The 18,762-nt window shown below is 40.0% G+C and overlaps 2 protein-coding genes across 3 annotated transcripts in view; one reads left to right on the top strand and one right to left on the bottom strand.

The window, feature by feature from the left end:
- Positions 1-28: 28 nt before the first annotated feature.
- Positions 29-4,914, top strand: rcc1l (RCC1 like). Of its 2 annotated transcripts, none has more exons than XM_008333009.3 (12): positions 29-179; positions 884-1,169; positions 1,282-1,411; positions 1,519-1,647; positions 1,747-1,813; positions 2,065-2,116; positions 2,317-2,401; positions 2,515-2,696; positions 2,919-3,006; positions 3,564-3,737; positions 3,825-3,910; positions 4,392-4,914. In XM_008333009.3, exons 2-12 carry the CDS (start codon positions 885-887, stop codon positions 4,467-4,469), a joined length of 1,356 nt encoding a protein of 451 aa, XP_008331231.1. In that variant the 5' UTR covers positions 29-179; position 884; the 3' UTR covers positions 4,470-4,914. The 2 variants fall into 2 exon arrangements, with proteins under 2 accessions (XP_008331231.1, XP_024921233.1); XM_025065465.1 differs by lacking the exon at positions 29-179 and adding an exon at positions 226-246.
- Positions 4,915-7,813: 2,899 nt separating this feature from the next.
- Positions 7,814-18,762, bottom strand: part of castor2 (cytosolic arginine sensor for mTORC1 subunit 2) — a 13,242-nt gene continuing 2,293 nt past the window's right edge. Inside the window, exons 2-9 of the mRNA XM_008333008.3 lie at positions 17,018-17,088; positions 16,091-16,284; positions 14,827-14,959; positions 14,580-14,703; positions 12,968-13,078; positions 11,885-11,967; positions 11,649-11,743; positions 7,814-11,338 (exon numbers count right to left, since the gene is read on the bottom strand). Coding sequence (XP_008331230.1) covers positions 11,276-11,338; positions 11,649-11,743; positions 11,885-11,967; positions 12,968-13,078; positions 14,580-14,703; positions 14,827-14,959; positions 16,091-16,284; positions 17,018-17,088 — 874 coding nt within the window. The 3' untranslated portion in view covers positions 7,814-11,275. The remainder of the gene's footprint in view (positions 11,339-11,648; positions 11,744-11,884; positions 11,968-12,967; positions 13,079-14,579; positions 14,704-14,826; positions 14,960-16,090; positions 16,285-17,017; positions 17,089-18,762) is intronic.

Here is an 18,762-nt window from a genome sequence, read left to right as displayed (position 1 = left end):
GAACATAAGCGAATCAGTATTTTTACTTCCTGTGTGAAATGTATTTCTGCTTTAACTTAAACATGTAGCAATGACATTGGGGAATATATGTATTGATAATGTAATGTCGCAGCCGAGGCGAAAATAAATATTGATATTTAAATTCTTCTATACAAAATACAGCTGGACTGGAAACCGAGGTACGACTACTTTTACATGTGGAGAAACAAGAGGCGTGTCTAGTGTGGAAACGTTGTTGCTATTGATGTAATTCAAACGCTTATATGTGTACTGTCAACGATGTGACTACCGCAAACACCTCGTATTACTTTTTACGATACATCCATGCCTTCTCAGTAATTCAGTATCTATCAGAGGTGCTGGTTTTGAACTCGTATTACTTTTTACGATACATCCATTCTCAGTAATTCGGTATCTATCAGAGGTGCTGGTTTTGATTTGTAATAAAATTAATACAAGTTTTGCTCACGGATAGCAGTGTATTTACACTGACAACGTCGGCGACTATAAGCCAAAGCACGCTGTGAAAATCTACGACATCACATTATGCTATCTTAAATCTAAATGTTTTTGACACTTCACTTGTATGCCGAATTTACCGATATACCTTTACACCTTAGTAGTGACTGTGTTTTAACCATTATTAAATGTAACGTATGTCAAAACAAGATAATTCTTATTTGAAGGTTATTGGGAATGAAATACTGCGTTTGTGGAGATGATATTGAAGATGCAATTTATTGGTCGTTATTCGCGAAATGTTAAAAAGTTATTACGTTTTCTTCTCGCAATAAATTACCATATTTAACAAATTACATAGTAAATCAAAAGAAACGAAATATATGTTTTTTATATCCCGTCTTTTGTTTTGTTTTTCCCACAGAATGTTTCTTTCCTGTTTACGGATCTGTTCTCAGCCAACAAGCCACGGCCTTCATGTCTGCGCCTATGCCACCGTCAGTAAAGCCTTTAGACCTCGGGAGAAAAACAACAGTGGTCCAGTGTTCCAATATGTTGGACAGAACAGAAAGCCTAACCACAAAGTGTTTGTGTGGGGCTTTAGCTTCACCGGAGCTCTAGGGATCCCAAGCTTTGTGGTGCCGGACTCTGGAAAGAAGCATCCCCGGAAGCAACAGCTCAGTCCTTATCGTCTGGAAACAGCAGAGCAGGTATTTAAACTTCACAATGAAGATCGTTTTGGCAGGAAACAGTTCCACACTGTCCAAGACTGAAAACGACAGTTTCCACAGCCAAACTCTTCTTCGTCTTTTTCTGTTGCAGATCTCTTCTGCTGCTTGTGGTTATGGCTTCACACTCATCGCCTCCTCAACAAAAGATGTGACCAAACTGTGGGGCATGGGCCTGAACAAAGACTCCCAATTGGGCTTTCAACGGACGCAGCAAAGTCGACGTAAGAAAAATGACGGATATGATCATGTTGGACGAGAAAAAGCCATAAGATAAAAATAATGATCCTAAATTGTACATTAACGAAAGGGCATTTTTTTCTGTGTGTAGTAAAGAGTTTTGACTACGTTCTGGAACCATCCCCTGTGCCTCTACCTCTGAGTGAACCCCTGCAGACCAGAGTGATCCAAGTTTCCTGTGGCCGCGCCCACTCACTGGTACTCACTGATCAAGAAGGAGGTAAGACACAGTCACAGTCAAAATCCTGCCAATTTTTAAAAAAACATGTTTCAAAGATGTATATTAGGCTGTTTGTTTGTATTTTTCCTCTCTCTACAGTTTACAGTATGGGCAACAACTCATACGGTCAGTGCGGCAGGACGATAGTGGAGGATGAAGTTTACAGGTTTGTACCAAACTACATAAAATCAACAACCTTTCAATATAAAAATAAACAACATCCAGGAGCGGTCATAATATATGAACTGAGTTTGACTTCAGCCTTCAGAGGCTTCATAGATGACTTATAAATAGCATGTACGTGTGAAGTACGATCCTATAAACGCAAACGGGAGGTTGAAGGAGGTGAAGACTGGACGAGGCTGTGACCTCGGCTCATGATGGATGTCTCCTTACTCTCTCCTTGTCTTCATACAGCGGCAGTCACATCATTCACAGGGTGGAAGGCTTCGACAGCAGGGTGCTTCAGGTGAGAGACTCAGCACAGAGTGAGGGGTGTCACTACTGTGATGTCACACATTCACAGATTTAAGTCAATCCACAGTTTTTAGGAATAAAGATATGTGCATATATATTTATGTGTATGTATATTTATATAAGACTTAAGCAAACTGTTTTATTCTTTGTTATATTTCAAGCATACTCCAACATATTCTATTTCGCCTGCAGGTGGCGTGTGGTCAGGACCACAGTCTGTTCCTCACAGAGACTGGAAAAGTGTTTGCCTGTGGATGGGGAGCTGATGGGCAGACAGGTGAAGTTTTTTTTGTTTGTTTTAATATTATTTAGTTTGTTAGAGTAAACAGTTACTATGTAAATGTCTATTACCAAATAATGTAACATGTGGCTCTGATTTCCCTCTCGCAGGTCTGGGTCACCACAACATCAGCTCCGCTCCTGTAGAAGTGGGTGGAGACCTGGCAGGAGTGGAGGGTCAGCAGATCAGCACCTACGGAGACTGCAGCCTTGCTGTGTCTACAGATGGGCAGCTGTTTGGGTGGGGGAACTCTGAGTACCGTCAACTGGCCTCCGTCACTGAGGCCACACAGGTGAGTAGACAAGAGCTGGGTGTTTACCAAAGATAGATAACATATAACCCAATGTTAGCAATGTTGCTTAAAATGATCGTCAATCTGGGAAAATGTAATTTTTTAAAGTTAAGTTTAGCCACAAATACAAAGTGTATTGAGAGTGAGTAAAGAGTGTAAAAGAGCCAAAGCAAACAGAATGGTTTGTATTGAGTTGTGAACCAAACGTTCTCCTTGTTTCAGATCAACTCTCCTCGTCTCCTTCCTCTAAAAGGCTGTGGAAAAGTAGTTCAGGCAGCGTGTGGAGGAACTCAGGTGGCTGTTCTCAACGGTCAGTCTACAAAACACACACACACACACACACAATTCAAAACAACACGAAGGCTGGTCTTCCCCTCTACTGAGGGGTAACAGATCAGAGAAGCGGTCCGTGTCCGTGTTCTGCCTCTTGGTGGCGACAGATCTCAGTTTCTGCGTTTCTCTTTAGTTTCAGGACGACAAAGATTAAAATAATAAATAAAAATATTATATTATTTAGACTATATTTAGATTGAAACCACAGTTTGTTTATGGTTTTATTCACCTTGTGCCTGGTGGGTTCATTGTTTCACTACTGTAGTCCCAACAACATAAGGTAGAAAATGAAACACAAATGCTAGACAGTCACATAATAGCAAATTTAACTAAAACATGCCAACAAAAGCAAAATACGGTGAGGAAATGACAGAAACTTTAGTAAAAAATTTGTAGTTTTCAGTAAATATTGTTCAAAGTAGCATAATGTTATACATCTACATACATAATTCAAAATTCATACTCCATTTGAAAAACTCTAAAAAATAACGCCAACTGTAAAAATTGCCTATTTGTGGTTCTTTTTAATAACAGAGAAAGGCCAAGTTTTTGTTTGGGGCTATGGAATTCTGGGAAAAGGCCCAGACCTTAGTGAAACGTCCAATCCTGAGATGATTCCCCCCACACTGTTTGGACAAACTGAGTTCAATCCTTCAGTCTGTGTCACCAAGGTCAGGTGTGGACTGAGCCACTTTGCTGCAGTTACAGGTAAAACATTTTTGTCCCAGTCCTGCAGCAGAGACCATTCAGGACCGGGAGGACACGTCCAGCTCATGTTTGACCGTTGTGTTGCAGACAGAGGAGAGCTCTTTGTCTGGGGGAAGAACATCCGAGGGTGTTTGGGCATTGGCCGGAGAGACGACCAGTATTTTCCCTGGAGAGTAAGAGAATACACACACTGTACAGTGATGGAGCCACTCTGAAACGGAGAAAACACACGTTGTTTATACCCAGGGTGGAATGGATGGAGACGGGTGTCAGAGGTTATTTGTGACAGAAGAACAGCAGCAAAGTAGTGTAGGACAGTGGTGAAATGGAGACGGGTGTCAGAGGTTAGCTGAGGTTTTCACTGGGAGTGACCAGGATGGACAGGATTAGAAATGAGCAGTTACAGTTAAGGTGGGGCAGTGTGGAGATGGTTTGAGGAGAGATGGTGAACATCAGACAAAGAATGTTAGAGATGGAAATACCAGGAAGGACATGGCGATAGAGGCGGAGGATAGGGAGAGATGGAGGCAGATGGTCCACTGTGGCGACCCCTGAAGTAGAAGGAGGAGATGAAGAAGTATAATTATATAAAATGTAATTTGTCAATAATCTTAACTTTCTTCCATCTGAACAGTTTATATTTCTTTTTCTCAGGTGACTGTCCCAGGTCAAGTAGTAGATGTAGCCTGTGGAGTTGACCACATGGTGGCGCTGGTTAAGTCCCTCCTGTGAGCTCCTGTCTCTCTCAGTGGTGGAGGACAGGAGGGTGTCTGGATGTTTTTTGGCTCAGTCTCTCTCTGGCCTCCCTGTGATGCTGCAGCTGCTCACAGCAGGAGACGGACAACTGTGTCCTCTCTGTCCCACTGTGACGTCCAGCAGCAGCAGCATCAGCAGCATGCAGTCGATTCAGCAACATAAATTGCTGCGTCTTCCCTCAAGGTCACCTGTCCAGACTTCTAAGGACATCTTTAATTAACAGCTGCTCTGAGACACTGGGTCAGTTTATTGATGAATTGACTGATTTTTTTAAAAGACTTTTTCTAAGATGTGGAAAAAATTTAAATGACTTTCTTGAACATAGACTGTTGTTCAACAGAGGACGATACTTGAAGACATGCGATCAAAGCTGTAAAATTTTCACTTCATCAAGTTTCTCATTAAAACCCACAGAACTATTTGACTTTGTGTGTTTTTTAGGATTAAGTTGAGTGTATAGTGTGACTAACCCTAGGGTTCAAAATGAGGGTAGGTAACTTTAGGGTAGGTAACGACTCAAGATTAAGATTAGAGTAAGTTATTTTAGAAGTTAAGGGTTTAGGGTTATGGTGGAAGACTTTAGGGGTGAGTGTTTAGGATTAGGGTGGAGGACTTTAAGGGCTAGTGTTTGGATAAGAGTTGAAGACCTGAGGGGTTAGGATTTTTCTGGAAGGCTTTAGGGGTTAGGGTTTAGGATTAAGATGGGAAATTTTAAGGGTAAGGGTTTAGGATAAGAGTAGAAGAATTTAGGTTTAGGGGTTAAAATTAGTTTGGAAGAACAGTTAGGGAGGGTTACCTTAGATAAGGTTTGAGATTAAGGATGAAATCTTTAGGGGTTAGGGTTTAGGAGTAGAGTGGAAGATTTTAGGGGTTAGGGTAGATTGTTTTAGGGTTTAAGATTATAGATGAAAACTTTAGGTTGGTTAGGGTTTATGATTAGGGTGTTTGGTTTTAGGTAATGGCAGATTTTCAACCCAGTTATACTTCCTTAAATCCAAGTTTCTTGGCATCATCCACAAATACAGAACACTCTTTAAACTGGTGTGACTCTAACACTGTTGTTATCATATTCTGCAACGTCAGCTCTGTAAACGTGACAAAGTTTGTAAATGTGCTTTGGTGCGACTGGAAAGTTTGAGTTTTCATATCCACAAATCTGGTAAGCTGACACCAGCAGGCAGCGGACTGTGATTGAAGCGTGGCATAAGAAAACACTGTGCTGTCAACCTCTCTGCTTTTGTCTTTACAGAGAGCTGACTCACAGAGATTAATGTCGCCTGTGAGATTTTTTCGATTTGTCAGGTCTGTGGGTGGAGATTTCCCACCGGTGACCTTGTACCTCCACAGAATGTAAATCAATGAAGCCGCAGGGGTGGAGGCGATGCATTTCAATTAGTACAGCTTTTTATTTTTCCAGTTTTGAACAAAGCAAGTGGGAAGCAGAGGAAGGTAGAAAAGGAAAGTCAGTGAGGCACAGAGATGACCTGCAGGGAGATTATGTAAGGAGAAAGATGATCATGATGAGAAAAAACACTAACATACCATGTCTGCTCCTTTAACCCTGCTCTGTGCAGCTGGGATGGCCCTCTTCCTCCTCCTTCTACTACTTTTATCCTCCTCCACCTCCTCAGCGGTGTGAGCTGGAGCAGATAGAATGCAGTGTACCGAGGCCTCAGCCCTGTGTGAAAGGGAGCTGGCTGTTCTTTGCTTTGTTTACTCAGGTTAAATAAAACGGACAGCTGATATACCTGTCGTCCTCCCCAACTGTCCACCATGTGCTGAAGGACGAGAATTCATTTCTAGTCCAAGCTGCAGTCCATTAGAGAAGACAGGCGTGGCATTTGGACACTCACCCTTAATGCCACATCGTGAACTAAAAAAATAAAAGTGTAATTTATATGCTAAATGATCAAAGTCGAATATCATTCCACCCCTGACTCTATTGCTACTATCATGGGATTGCTAAATGTTTCCTAACCTGACGTCTAGTCAGTCTACTGCCCTTTTCATTTTGGAATAATAAAATAATCAACATTTGCACTTTTAATTTAGATATCCCAAAATAAAAAATGTTATAGTATATCTATTATAGTATATCTGAAAATGTTTGCTAAAATCCAACTAACTAAAAATACAACTTCTTTGTATGCCAAAATTTCAAATTAGTGTTAGAGATGAGGTTATTGTTTAGGATTAGGGGTCAGAGCAAGGATTAGGGTTTAGGGATTACGGGCTAGGGTTAGGGTTTGCAAAAAAATGTGCAGTTAGGGTTGGGATTAGGGTTTGGGTTAGGGTAGAGCCTTGACTGTTCCTAATATTTAGGCCATTTGTGCTTTGGGGGTTAGCGCTAGAGTTAGGTCAGTGTTAGGATTCCTGGTTATTTACCCATACTATTATGTAGGAATTATGAATCCTTAGTTAAGTTTTCAAGTTAGTTACTTCAAAATAAAACTGAGAAAAAGCTAGCCAAAATGCTTGCTTAACATCAAAATTGTTTTTAGCGTTGAGAGTAGGCTTCCAACACACCAAATTTTTTTGTGTGTAAATTAAACTTAAAAAATAATACGCTATGCCATCCCTGCCCTCTAATCATCCTAACCACCTTCAGCCGTAACTGCCCGCGAATCATTATCGTCATCGTCTCCACCTGCTTCCACCAGCTGCGGCTGATGACCTGCTCCCTATATAAGTGGCTCTCACACCGCACGCAGTGCCAGTTCATCTTGGCCGGTTGTTCGCGATAGAAGCGTTGTCTGTTGTCCAGTTGTATTTGCCTAAAATTTGAAAACTGTCTGTGCTTATTTTTGTGTGTGTTATCAAGTCTACCACTCGCCCAGTTATCGCTATGACGTCGCCGCTCCGTGTGCTTGTTGTTCAGTTAGCCAATGTAGCATTTTCATACTTCCCTCTCGGCATTGACAACCACCGCAGTCTTGCCCGTTAGACCTCGTCGCTTCCCCCGCGACGCTGTCAGATGGTGCCGTAAGGAAATTCTTGTCATTTGTTAAATATATTAACGTTTAACAGAAACTGAATCTGTTCCGTGTGTGATATGCGTTACTTTTGGGTCCTTAACTGAAGCAAGAACAACCAAGTCAGCCTGTGTCCTAACTACGGATTCCTTGTTACAAGATATTCATTTAGGCGAAACAATGATAAAATAAGATGAAGTGCTTATTCTAGAAAAGTGTTGGGAAATGACTGGGAACTCGTGTGTCAACAATATAAACCAGATTTTACTTACCAAAATATATGCCATTCAAATATTTGTGTACACTGCATTTGTATTTATTTATGAAGGAGCTCAGTAGACCACAGCGGGCAGAGATGTCACCAGTTTATTGATTAAAGAACACATCATGAACTAAGAGCAGTGTGAGGATGATTGTATCCACAGTAGCAACTCAACACATCAAGCTAAAAAAGAAAAAATGGAAAACAAAAATACAACAAAGAAGCGTCCCCCCCACACACAAGAATCTAAACCAAAAAGAAAAAAGCTTTCTGATGTTTATTTTTTATTTTTTATATGCTATCAGAAGAAATGTCACCTTCTCACATGTTAACACTGATAAATACAAATGTTTCTATCTGCTGATCAGAAATGACCAGGGGAACCAACAGCTGCTGTGAAGAGCAGTGGGGGTAAAAAAAATCTATTGTGTAAGACAAACAATATCCTCCATATCTGGACAGAAGTTTGTTGGCTCCACCCCCTTATATTTCACATCGAGTCAGCAGGTCTGTGAGCTGGAACCTGCTCTAAAGTGCAGACTGGGAGCTGGGGTGGGCTGGGTGAGGACAAGACCATAGATCAGTAATAAGAAATGGATAAAGCTGTTCAAGTGTAACCTCAAAAGTAGACAAGATGTAGCAGTGAACCACTAGGGGGCGACTCATTTTTACGGTCCTAACTTCAGAATGGTAACAAAGATTGTGTTGACCAGAATTAGTTTTAAACTTGGAAACAGTTTCATAAACTACATTTCTTATTTTGGTGCATGTTGTAAAGGATCCCATTTAGTGGAAAATGAGATTGTGTGTCTAACAAAAGACTGTCCAATAGGACCTGGGGGACAGGGTGGACTTTACATGTGTTGCTGATTTAGTGGCTCGTCCATTTCTCACATACTGTCTATGGTCAAGACCTAAGTGGACACCATGGGCTTGTAGGAAAACAGTTCCCTGCCCACTGTGAACTTTAGCTTATGTCATTGTTTAAGTACGCTGTCAAAGTGGCTCAGTAACTTAAAAAACAAAACAAAAACGGTTAATGCAAATATTGTCAGTTATTTGTCAATAAAATCAGGGTTAGCTAAGGGTTCACACTGCAAGCAACATGATCGCTAACAGGGACCAAGAGGATTAAAAACAATCACGAACGACTGACTGTAACGCTAACTAATGCTACAATAAGAGGGGGGTGAATTTCCATTTTTTAGACTACTGCGCAGTTTGGGTTGAACTGTGGACTAATAGCAAGGTCTTTAGCTTTAAGAGATAAATGTAACAATATGCTAAATGAATGACAACATAAACCCAATGCTAATGCCAAATGACAAACTTGGCATCAAAGTCGCTAACATGGTGACAGTTTATGTCAAGTTAGATAAAAGTTGCTACTACTGTGTATTTGTGACCAACTCATTACTAATAATGACCAATTTTTACTTAATTTTATGGCAACTGTTTGTTTAGCTCTTTGCTACCATGTAGCAACATGTTATCCTGCCATGTTTTTAATTGTTAAACATGTAACAGACCAACGTTTTTTTTAAATAACATGCCCTACAGGACAACAACAGAAACTTCAATGTGTTTAAAAACATTTTCCATATTCATACATTTCTATTTAATAATTGAGACTTTTGTATCATTTGTCTGAGCTGCTGTTTCCTAATTGCAAAATCTCTACTATCTTCACACTCAAAAGTTAATTTTACGCACTAAAGGAAAAAACAGGTTAGCTGCCAAATGATGAAAAGGTTTTTCATTGATTTAATCATGCATCATGATTATGATTTCTATTATTGACTGTTTAAATCCATGATTAAAAAAATAACTTTCTGCTTACTTCCTACAATGTAATGTTTGTTTAAAAATCTGTCTCATGTCAATGATTTGTCAGTTTGAATTTTACACAGTTAAAAGACTACATGACCTATGACCTTGTTGCTCACAGTGTGAACGCACAGCAATGATCAAAGCTTTGCAAGGTTAATTCCTCCAATTCACTTTGTTGCTTTTGTTTCTCAGAACTGAATTCAGCTCCTCAGTTACAAACAGTTACTAAAAGCAGAAAAATAAAACATCAAACCATGTTACTGTTCTGTCATTACCTTCAGTCTGTCTCCTTCAATTGCACACTATTTTTTTTTTTTCGACAGACATTCAAACATCATGGCACTAAAATGACGTGGAAAAAAACTTAAAATCTGAGAGCTTGAGATAAACGTCTTCCATTGTTGTTTTTTTCTTCTTCTCATTTTTTTAGAGTACATTCATCATCCTTCCAGGAGAGGGATTATGTAACTAATACAGTATGGTGCTCACGAGGGGTCTGGGGAGTGGGATTAAGCAGCTTCAGAGGGAAAAGAAAGAAAGTGGTAAACGGTAAAAGCAACAACTAATCAGAGCAGTGGGAGGAGCTGGACAAAACACTCAACCATCTGAGTGGCACACGGTGCATTTTCACCACACCAAACTAGTACCAGGAACTTTGCACCTCTCGGACCAGGAACCTAACGACACATTGTTTAGGTAGCAAAACGTATCAGGAGAAATTGGAGTGCAGCACCTGTATTTTAAAAGAATAGAAGGTGAAAACCAACCTTTCTTTCCATTAAAATGTATCGGGGAATTCTTTTTTTAAATTTTTTTTATACAGAAACATTTTTTAATCTCATACTCATGACCATCGAAAGTACAATTACGATTTTGTTTTCGTTAATAACGTTTTTCCCCATGTTGACTTAGACTCTCTTGTTACCGTACATTTTGACCTCCCTTGGTCCTTGTGACCACCCAGCATTAGATAAAGCTGTGACTAATGAGTATTTTATTGTCTGGTGAAGCCGCACTAATTACTGTGATCGATCCATTTGTCACTCCCATTTAATTTAAAGGCTATAAACGATGCATAACGCTCCACCCTGTGTGGAGCGTTATGTGTTATTTCGTCAGTGGGATCCAGTTATTGCTACAGTGGAGCGAAAACCAAAGTGGAGAAAACCAAACTTCTATTAACATTTTGTCATGATGTATCTCAAAGAAACTAACAGGAAATGATGTATTGATGAATGTATGTATTGATGACTGATTAGTAGTTATGGATCTTTTTTTGGTTCCTTCCATGTCCATGTCTAAGCTGTTTTAAACTTAAGCTAAGAGGTGTTCTGCTGCTGGAAATGTTAGTTGTTGTATTGTCTTGTACTGAGACCTGGTAACAGTGTTTCGTTCTTATCGAGTCAAATGGTTTCGGAGTCATTAGAATTTAATTTAATTTAAGTATGAACCATCGACTAATTGTGTCCTGGTACTAAGAGTTCCTGGTACTGTGCAGTGGAAATGCAGCTCGAGACTCCCTAATCACTTCATCTGTTCTCTTGAAAAACAAAAAGTACTCCACCCACACTCTGTGCTTAGACCTCCTCCTCTTCCTCCTCCTGTTCTTCTATCAGAGCCAGTCCACAGTAGTCCGCTGATAAGCTCTTGGCACTTTTCGGGCACAATAAAATGTTTTGAACAAAGCGACTTTGAAAACGAAACGAAGGAGTTTTCCTTCACTGTGCCATACTCTCGGTCCGCAGAGCTTTGATCACGCTTTGGATGTTTTCTTCAGGAACCTGTGGGAGGATACAAGGACCTGTAACTGTCTGATGATGAATCCACAGTAAGACTACTGCTGTGGTCCAAATGGTAAAAACTGAATTTATAACAGAGAAAACAAGTCAGAGCTGAAGCCTGGTTGTGTCTTTAGTGTTTTAAATAGAAATTGGAGAGAGAAACATATGAGCTGAGTCAGATCTGAGACCAGAATGTTTGAGTTGATGAACTAAGTCACAGGAGAGAAGTCGAGTCTTTAGTGTGGAGTCTCTGCTTTTTCTATACTGAAGGAGATAAAGTGTGTGAATGTGAACGAAGCTCCAGACTTACCAGGGCGTGGTCAAATTTAAAGGTGCTAATGTAATAGGCTGGAATGTCAGCTGTTGCCAGTGGTTCTGATATTTGAGCCACAATACCACACTCATCTGTAGACGAAGAAAAAAAAACAGTTTCACTTGTTCAAACCTACATCAAAGTCTGAGCACAAAAATAACTACTTTCTTAACACAGGAAACAGATGCAACCCTAGAGGGTGTCAAACATTAACAAGAGCAGCATATGCTCACCAAATCCTAAAGGTTGACCCCCAATGCGGACCATTTTCCAAAGCTCACCAGAAGCACTGGTGAAGAGTACGTTGTTAGGAAATCTAGAAGAAAACAGAAAAAAGTGAGTTATTTCAATATGAATAAAACTCTCTGTTTCTCAGACATCTACAGCTGCCTCATGTGGTGAATTTATGCCCCAGAGATAAACCATAACATGGGTTTTCAAACTAAAACATTCCACCTGCTTTTAAAAGGTTGGACAGATGGAAAAACTGTTTCTTTGCAAATGTGTCATTAGCAAAGAAAGGTGAAAGAAATGATCTAAATGAAGCATGTGAAAGGAATCTGTAACGGGTCCTGGAGCAGAACACTGAGGAATCCCATATTTTACTGCTGTGGGATTTAATTAACATTTTGAATTTCCGATAAGCAGCGCAGGTCTTTCAGAAGAATTCAGACAATTATGATTCCACTGAGAGGACAACTGATGACAAAGTGTCTACTACATCTTCTCTAGGAGACAAAGGGACATTTTTATAAAGGTGATCTTTAAAACATGGATCAAGGTTAACCAGACAAAACAAGGCTACACCATTAAAATGACAAGAATATAAATTCTGTCAACTCACTCAAACTCTTTCAACTGAAAATTATAATTAAATGGGTGACCTGTTCCTTCAAGCCAAATCAATAAAGCAAGGACAATGCTGACCTACATGCTGTATTAGAAAATATGGACTTTAAAACAACTGCCTGCAAATTTGGAACAATTATTGTTTTACCTCAATGTGCCTCTGAGCCATTACTGACCCAAATAAAGAGAGATGTCTTTTATGAATGAAGATGAAGAACCAATTTAGGAGCAGCCACTTGGGACCTACCGCTTTTTATTGTTTCCCTGCTTAATTAGAGAGTGTGGGATTAAATGAATCAAAACCAAAACCTACTGTGATGAGTATCCCCAGATGCACTGTTATTGCTTAGCAACAAACTAATTGCTCGTGTAAAAACAGGAATCACAAATTGGTTCCTGTGTAAGGTGTGGGATGCTAAAGGGTTCAGAAATTGACCACACACAGATTTGACTTGTGAAGTCTTTACCTTTGAGTTGTCTGTTCGTCCATGACCAGAGAGATGTAACCTTCGATCAGTGAGAAGGAGAAGAAACGGATGTGATTGGAATCTTCATTGGATGCACCACAATCTTTGGATCTGGGGAAAAAAGAAGGCAAATAAAGAACTACCTCTTACAAAACAGAGCAAGCATGCCAGAAGATTAAAAGCAATAAAGGAAAAGTTTCCAATGAGGGAACAAGTCTGTCAATGGTTAATCCAGAAACCAAGATGAAGTGAAACCAGCGCTGACAGATTTCCAAATGTGATTAAAGCTGATGCCAGAGAACAGCTCCACTAGGAAGTTTTGGACCATGTTCCTAACTGAACTGGAAACACTGGTGCCAAATTACAAAACCTTACCAGTTCTAGGTAAAGCAGTCCAAAGTAAGACATGTGAGCTCAGGGCTGTTGAGATTCAAGGAGATCTGCCAGTTGATAAATCTGCTGTCGCCGCTGCCAAACTGAGACGTAGAAAGGGCAGCCAGGGTGGTGTGTCACATCAAGATCTCAGAACTCAGGAGTCAGATGTCTAACCAACCTCTCATGAGATGTGTTTGCAAGACTAAGAAATCTATGACTCTGCATTGGTCTGTGCTGTGATTGGTCAGTGGTTGACTAATTATGACTGGCTACGAACTAACTTTTAATAACATCAGTTGAATTCTGCCTACCCTAGCTTTAACAGACAATATGGATCTGATCTAATTACACAAGCAGAACCACAGGTACTGTGTGGACCTCTCCTGCTATTTCTGTGGTCTGAGGTAGAACACGGATCGATAAGTGGACTCTCAGGAAGTAGCAGCGCTGGTCTAAAAGCACACTGACGCATGGAGACCAGGGCTCATCAAAAGGACAAGATGCTCCTTCAGGAAATCAGGCTGTTGTTTGGTTGCACAACAGCAACAACACACCACCACAACAACAACAACACAAAACCACACATAATTTGAAATTATCACAAAGTGTCAAGTGGATATAAATATAGAATTACACTAAGCATTCTCCTGTGTATTAAATCAGAAGAGCAGCAGTTTGGCTCTAAATATTGTTACCATGTTATATCTGGTTAAGTCTGAAGAGTTTGGACGCTTTTAGCATTAAGGATAAAAATGAGACAACAGGCTTTTAGAAAAATGGTTTTACATGTTTTTTTATTAATTCAACTGATGAGTCATTTTCAACACAGATAGGAGCTGAAAAGATGCATTTCAGCTCTTTAAACCAGACCAGTGAATGTTTTTGTGTGTCTAAAGCCAGGAGGGTGGATTTTCTTGGAACCATGAATAATATTTCTATTCATGCAGCCATATTAGAGTCCTGCTGCTAACATTGCTCAAAGGCTTTTTTTTGATGCAATAACAAAAACAGCTCCTAATAATAACTCTGCAGCAGAAGGGATAAAAGCTAAAAAACAGTAATGGAGTAACAGTTGCTTATTGTTGCACTCCTTTAGGCCTAATTTGCAGTGACTCACAATAAGTCATTCAAACAGATAATGTTTCTGTTTACAGTGGAACGGTTTCCTTTGTATTAGCCCTGATACAAACATTAAGGTTTATTTTGGAAAAAAATATAAAGATAAGTCTGATCTTACCCTCCAGAGTAAAACATGACATCCATGAGCAGCGTGGCCACAGAGGGCAGTGTGTCTGGGTCCAGGCTGGTCACACAGAACATGTTGCTGGGACTGGATAGAGGGTGGATGATGGGACGAGGGACTGAGGAACAAAGACGAACGATATAAAAGAAAGATTTGTGTTGCCTTTATGAATGACAGCCTGGGACACGGTGAGTCAGTCTCGTTGAAAATAGAACTGCACAAACATTGTTTTATGACGCACCTAGTTTTGGTTTTACAAATCCATTGGTGACACCCAAATCGTGTGCAGCCACCGTCTCTCCGTTCACCACCCGCAGCAAAGTGAATTCGGAAGACAAGGTGTGCATGACCATGGGCAGGTCTCGCTCTCGAACCTAATACAAGGGAATCAAATCAGTTAAGAGGCATGAGAAATACAAATGGTAAAAACTGTGCAAAGAACTTCATGTTTTTGAAATTCATATATTTTCAGAAACAATAATTAAGATTTGTCCAAAATAATGTAGTAGTAACCCACCTGTTAACTGGTAGTAACCCAACACAGGAATAGTTAAGTATGACGGGCACATTTTCAAAAGCAAAAAATAAACTCTAATTCATGGCTTTATTTCTTCAGTTTAAAGATTTTTTTTGTTTAACCGGCAAAAATCTCTCCATTTCACATCTCTACAAAAAAGATTTGGTCCAAATAACAGACCTCCAAGGTGCTGCTGATAGTGTGTGATCCTTGTTTCTACAGTGTAGTGTATAAGTGCACAGATCATTAGGGTCAGTCATCGCGTCACATTATGTAACAGAAAAGATCCTGTAAAAACAAAGATGTCTCTGTAACATCAGCAGACAGCAGGACACAAAGATGAGCCAAAGCCACAGGAGGTTTTTACTTTGCTCTATGACCTCCAATAATTAGGATTGTGGGATGTTTGGAACAGCCAGTGTCCAGACAAGAAACTGAAGCGGACAGGTTACCTGGAATTCTGCTGATCCCTTTTATGTAACAGATTATCAAGATCAACACAGGCTCTTTTTTTCTCTCCCTCTTTATCCATTTTCATAAACATGCCAGAGCTGCTCAGCAGACTCTGTTTTTCCACGAGAACAAGGCAATAAAAAACAGACTCCCTGCGGCCAGACATGCATTAGTGTGGGAGAGGATTTCTCCCTAAATCAAAGGAGAGCCAGGCTGTGGAAAGGCCGTTATATCCAACATTATTACTTTTTTATGTCAGACATGTGGACATCAAGGACACTGTGGGTATCAGTTGCAAGTTAGAGGAATCAAGTGACTTTGTAAACATCATGTGAATCAATTTATCTGGCCTGACAGTGTTCGTGCCGGCTAGGGTGTCAGCAATATTGTTAGATCATACTCTACATCACGGTGCTAATAAAGATGTCGTCAAATATGCAAAAAACAAAATGCAAAAAAAATTGCCAAAAAACCAAGACCTTCCAAGAGATCCAATGGTGTGTTTTTTTACTCAACATCCTTTAACCTGACTTACCAGAATGTAGTCAGTTTGATACGTTGACAGCATGAAAACAGAGATGTTGTGGTCGGCCAGCGGTGCGATGACAGATTTGGCAATCTTGGTGACTCCGATGGGTTGGGAATTGGAGGCATTTCCACCTCCTGAAACCACGTTCAGGGCCAACCAAGTGGCATCAGCGACGCTGATGTGCTCTGACTGTGGCAGTTCTGGGGAGTGGCCAGAGACACTGGTATTAGAACAGTATTGAGATGAATCCAACATGCCTTTTGTGGACTTATGGACCTATGTAATTTTGTTGAGTTTCAACCACAGTTATTGAGGACTGTATAGGCTTACCAGGACCAACCAAGATGGAGAGTTTAAATTTAATAGGACCCATAAAAGCACCCATCATGTTTAAATTTAATAGGACCCATAAAAGAATCGTAAGAACTTTAGGGTCAGACTCTGGTATGTAAACAGCATATTGTACCACGTCTTTGCCAATTCCTTGACCCTGAACTGCACGGGCTATAACGCTTTAACTCTAGTGAGACATTGTTGTCATTTTGCTCATTTACTACTAAGCCGTCCTTCTTACACAATGTACCTTAAAGTTTAAACAGACACTGGGAGCAAACACATACTCAGCGTCAGTGACCAGGAGAAAATACCTGAGTCAGTTATGCAACAAATACCGAGTGGTCTCCAAGGTAACAAAGGAGGGTCACCCTGGACAAGGGTGTGTGTAATGACCAGATTCACTCACACAGCCAACCACCAAACACCGCCAGCAGCAGCCTGGCCTCACGTCCATAATGACAAAGTGTGCTCAAACATTGGAGAGCTGAGGCTGCATGGAAGCCGAGAGAATCGGAGATTACATGATGTGATCTTTTCCTGCTGGTCAATCTGTCGTTACCACAGCGACGCCAAAAGACAGGCAAAGTGAGGGCTCACCTTTAAAGCCCTCTTCGTCCACGATGATGGTGTAGTCCTCTGGGGTCTCAGTCAAACTGAAGAATTTGCATCTAAGAAAATGGTTAAAAGAAAATCAAACAATGGGTCACGATTGTTTTTGGTACTTAACCTATTGCATGATGTTTACGACATAAGTTAGGCATCAGCTTACAACACTACTAACAGATGACTCCAACCACTAAGTCAGCAAAAGGATTAGTCAGTTTTTCTAAAGTTGCTCAGAAAATGTTTTTTTTTATCAACTGTGTGGGGGAGTCAAGATGAACATAGAACTGCACAAATATAAATAGAAACATGAACCTCTGCCTTTAAAGGAATCATTTTTATTGCGGTACAGTATATTGTATATAAAGCCAATCATCATTGCTACAGAGTAGACAAACAGAAGCTAGGCAATATACCCTTTTTTTTTATTAAAAAAATTGAAAGTACAAAAGGCATTGTAAAATGGTGGGCTACATGTGTTTTTACTAATACTGTGATCAAGAGGGTATAAATGGCAATTATTTTTATTATTCCAAACTACAAATGGTCTGGTCTGAACGGTGACATCTAACTGTCGTATGACCAGAACACGCTCTGTTTACCACATACCAAACTGTCATCCAATTAGATTCCTTAGATTAATAATTGCCTCGTGGGTTCCTTATCACACAATAGAACTCCTTTTACGTGGGGCATCACGACTATCCTTGTGTGTGTACGTTTGAACAACCCTCTGGGAAGGATGAGATTTAATTTAGCAAAACTCAGCTTGAAAAACCATGTGCTCAGACTTATTTTAAGTAAGTGGAAAAGCAGCAGCGCTTTGGAAAAACACCATGAACAACACTCCCGTGATAATCACATTCTTTGCAAGGCAGCCATTGAAATCTCACACTTCATATTTGGCTGAAAGGTGTGAAGATCGACAGGGGAAAACTAGTGAGACCCTGAGCTCTCTTTGAGAAAAGCAGCTCCCGGAAATAAATGAACTGTCAAGTGTCATTTTGATTTGCTGGGTGATTTTGTGGATACAGGACATTAAGATGATGAATTTGTGGCCTTATGGCTGAGACGATAATAAAATTATGACAAATAATCATGATTGTGTCGTTGTAAAATATATCTTATAAATTATTTTATTCCCAGTCTATCAAAATGAAAAATGAAATGTGTATTAATCTTCCACTTGGGAGGGGGAAAATGAACAGGCTGTGTCAGGGTGCAGCATATATTTCAGAGCCATGATCTAAAACAAACAAAATGAGTTAAATTTCATCTTCAAGATGTTCAACAATTTATTATTGATCAACACCCCAATGTAACCTAACAGCAATATACTTATAAATAGAGTGACCTGATATAGAACTTGACTCTTGCAACTCCCTTAAACAGTTCTCTGACTAACAGGTTGATAATGTAGCAAAAAAACAATACTGTTGAAGCGAAGATGTGCAAAAATACACTGCATTCATTCAGATAACTGTGTATTGTGTCATGTTGGAAATGGCTGGTAGTTGTTGGATTTAGGATGTTCAAAACTCATTCACACTTAACCTCCCGTGGCTTGCATAAAATACCTTGTTTTAACTTGACCTTGGGTGACCCCAACTACTCTTAACAACAGTCGCTAAAACTAACCCTGCAGCCAAGACAACATTAAAAGTAATGGTGTTTATGCTTCTTATTATACTATTAAACCAGGCCTACCTGAAAAGCCACTTATAATCAGCTGTTTTTTC

Source organism: Cynoglossus semilaevis, chromosome 19 (genome assembly GCF_000523025.1).
Source record: "Cynoglossus semilaevis isolate Cse_v1.0 chromosome 19, Cse_v1.0, whole genome shotgun sequence".
In the NCBI taxonomy this organism is placed as follows: domain Eukaryota; kingdom Metazoa; phylum Chordata; class Actinopteri; order Pleuronectiformes; family Cynoglossidae; genus Cynoglossus; species Cynoglossus semilaevis.
This window is presented reverse-complemented; position numbering and strand designations above follow the sequence as displayed.

Excerpts from the sequence above, each read along its gene's own strand:
- rcc1l (XM_008333009.3), top strand. The coding sequence starts at position 885 with ATGTTTCTTTCCTGTTTACGGATCTGTTCTCAGCCAACAAGCCACGGC. Across the intron at positions 1,648-1,746 it reads ACTCACTGATCAAGAAGGAG|TTTACAGTATGGGCAACAAC; the intron begins GTAAGACACAGT and ends CTCTCTCTACAG. Across the intron at positions 2,402-2,514 it reads GGGAGCTGATGGGCAGACAG|GTCTGGGTCACCACAACATC; the intron begins GTGAAGTTTTTT and ends TCCCTCTCGCAG.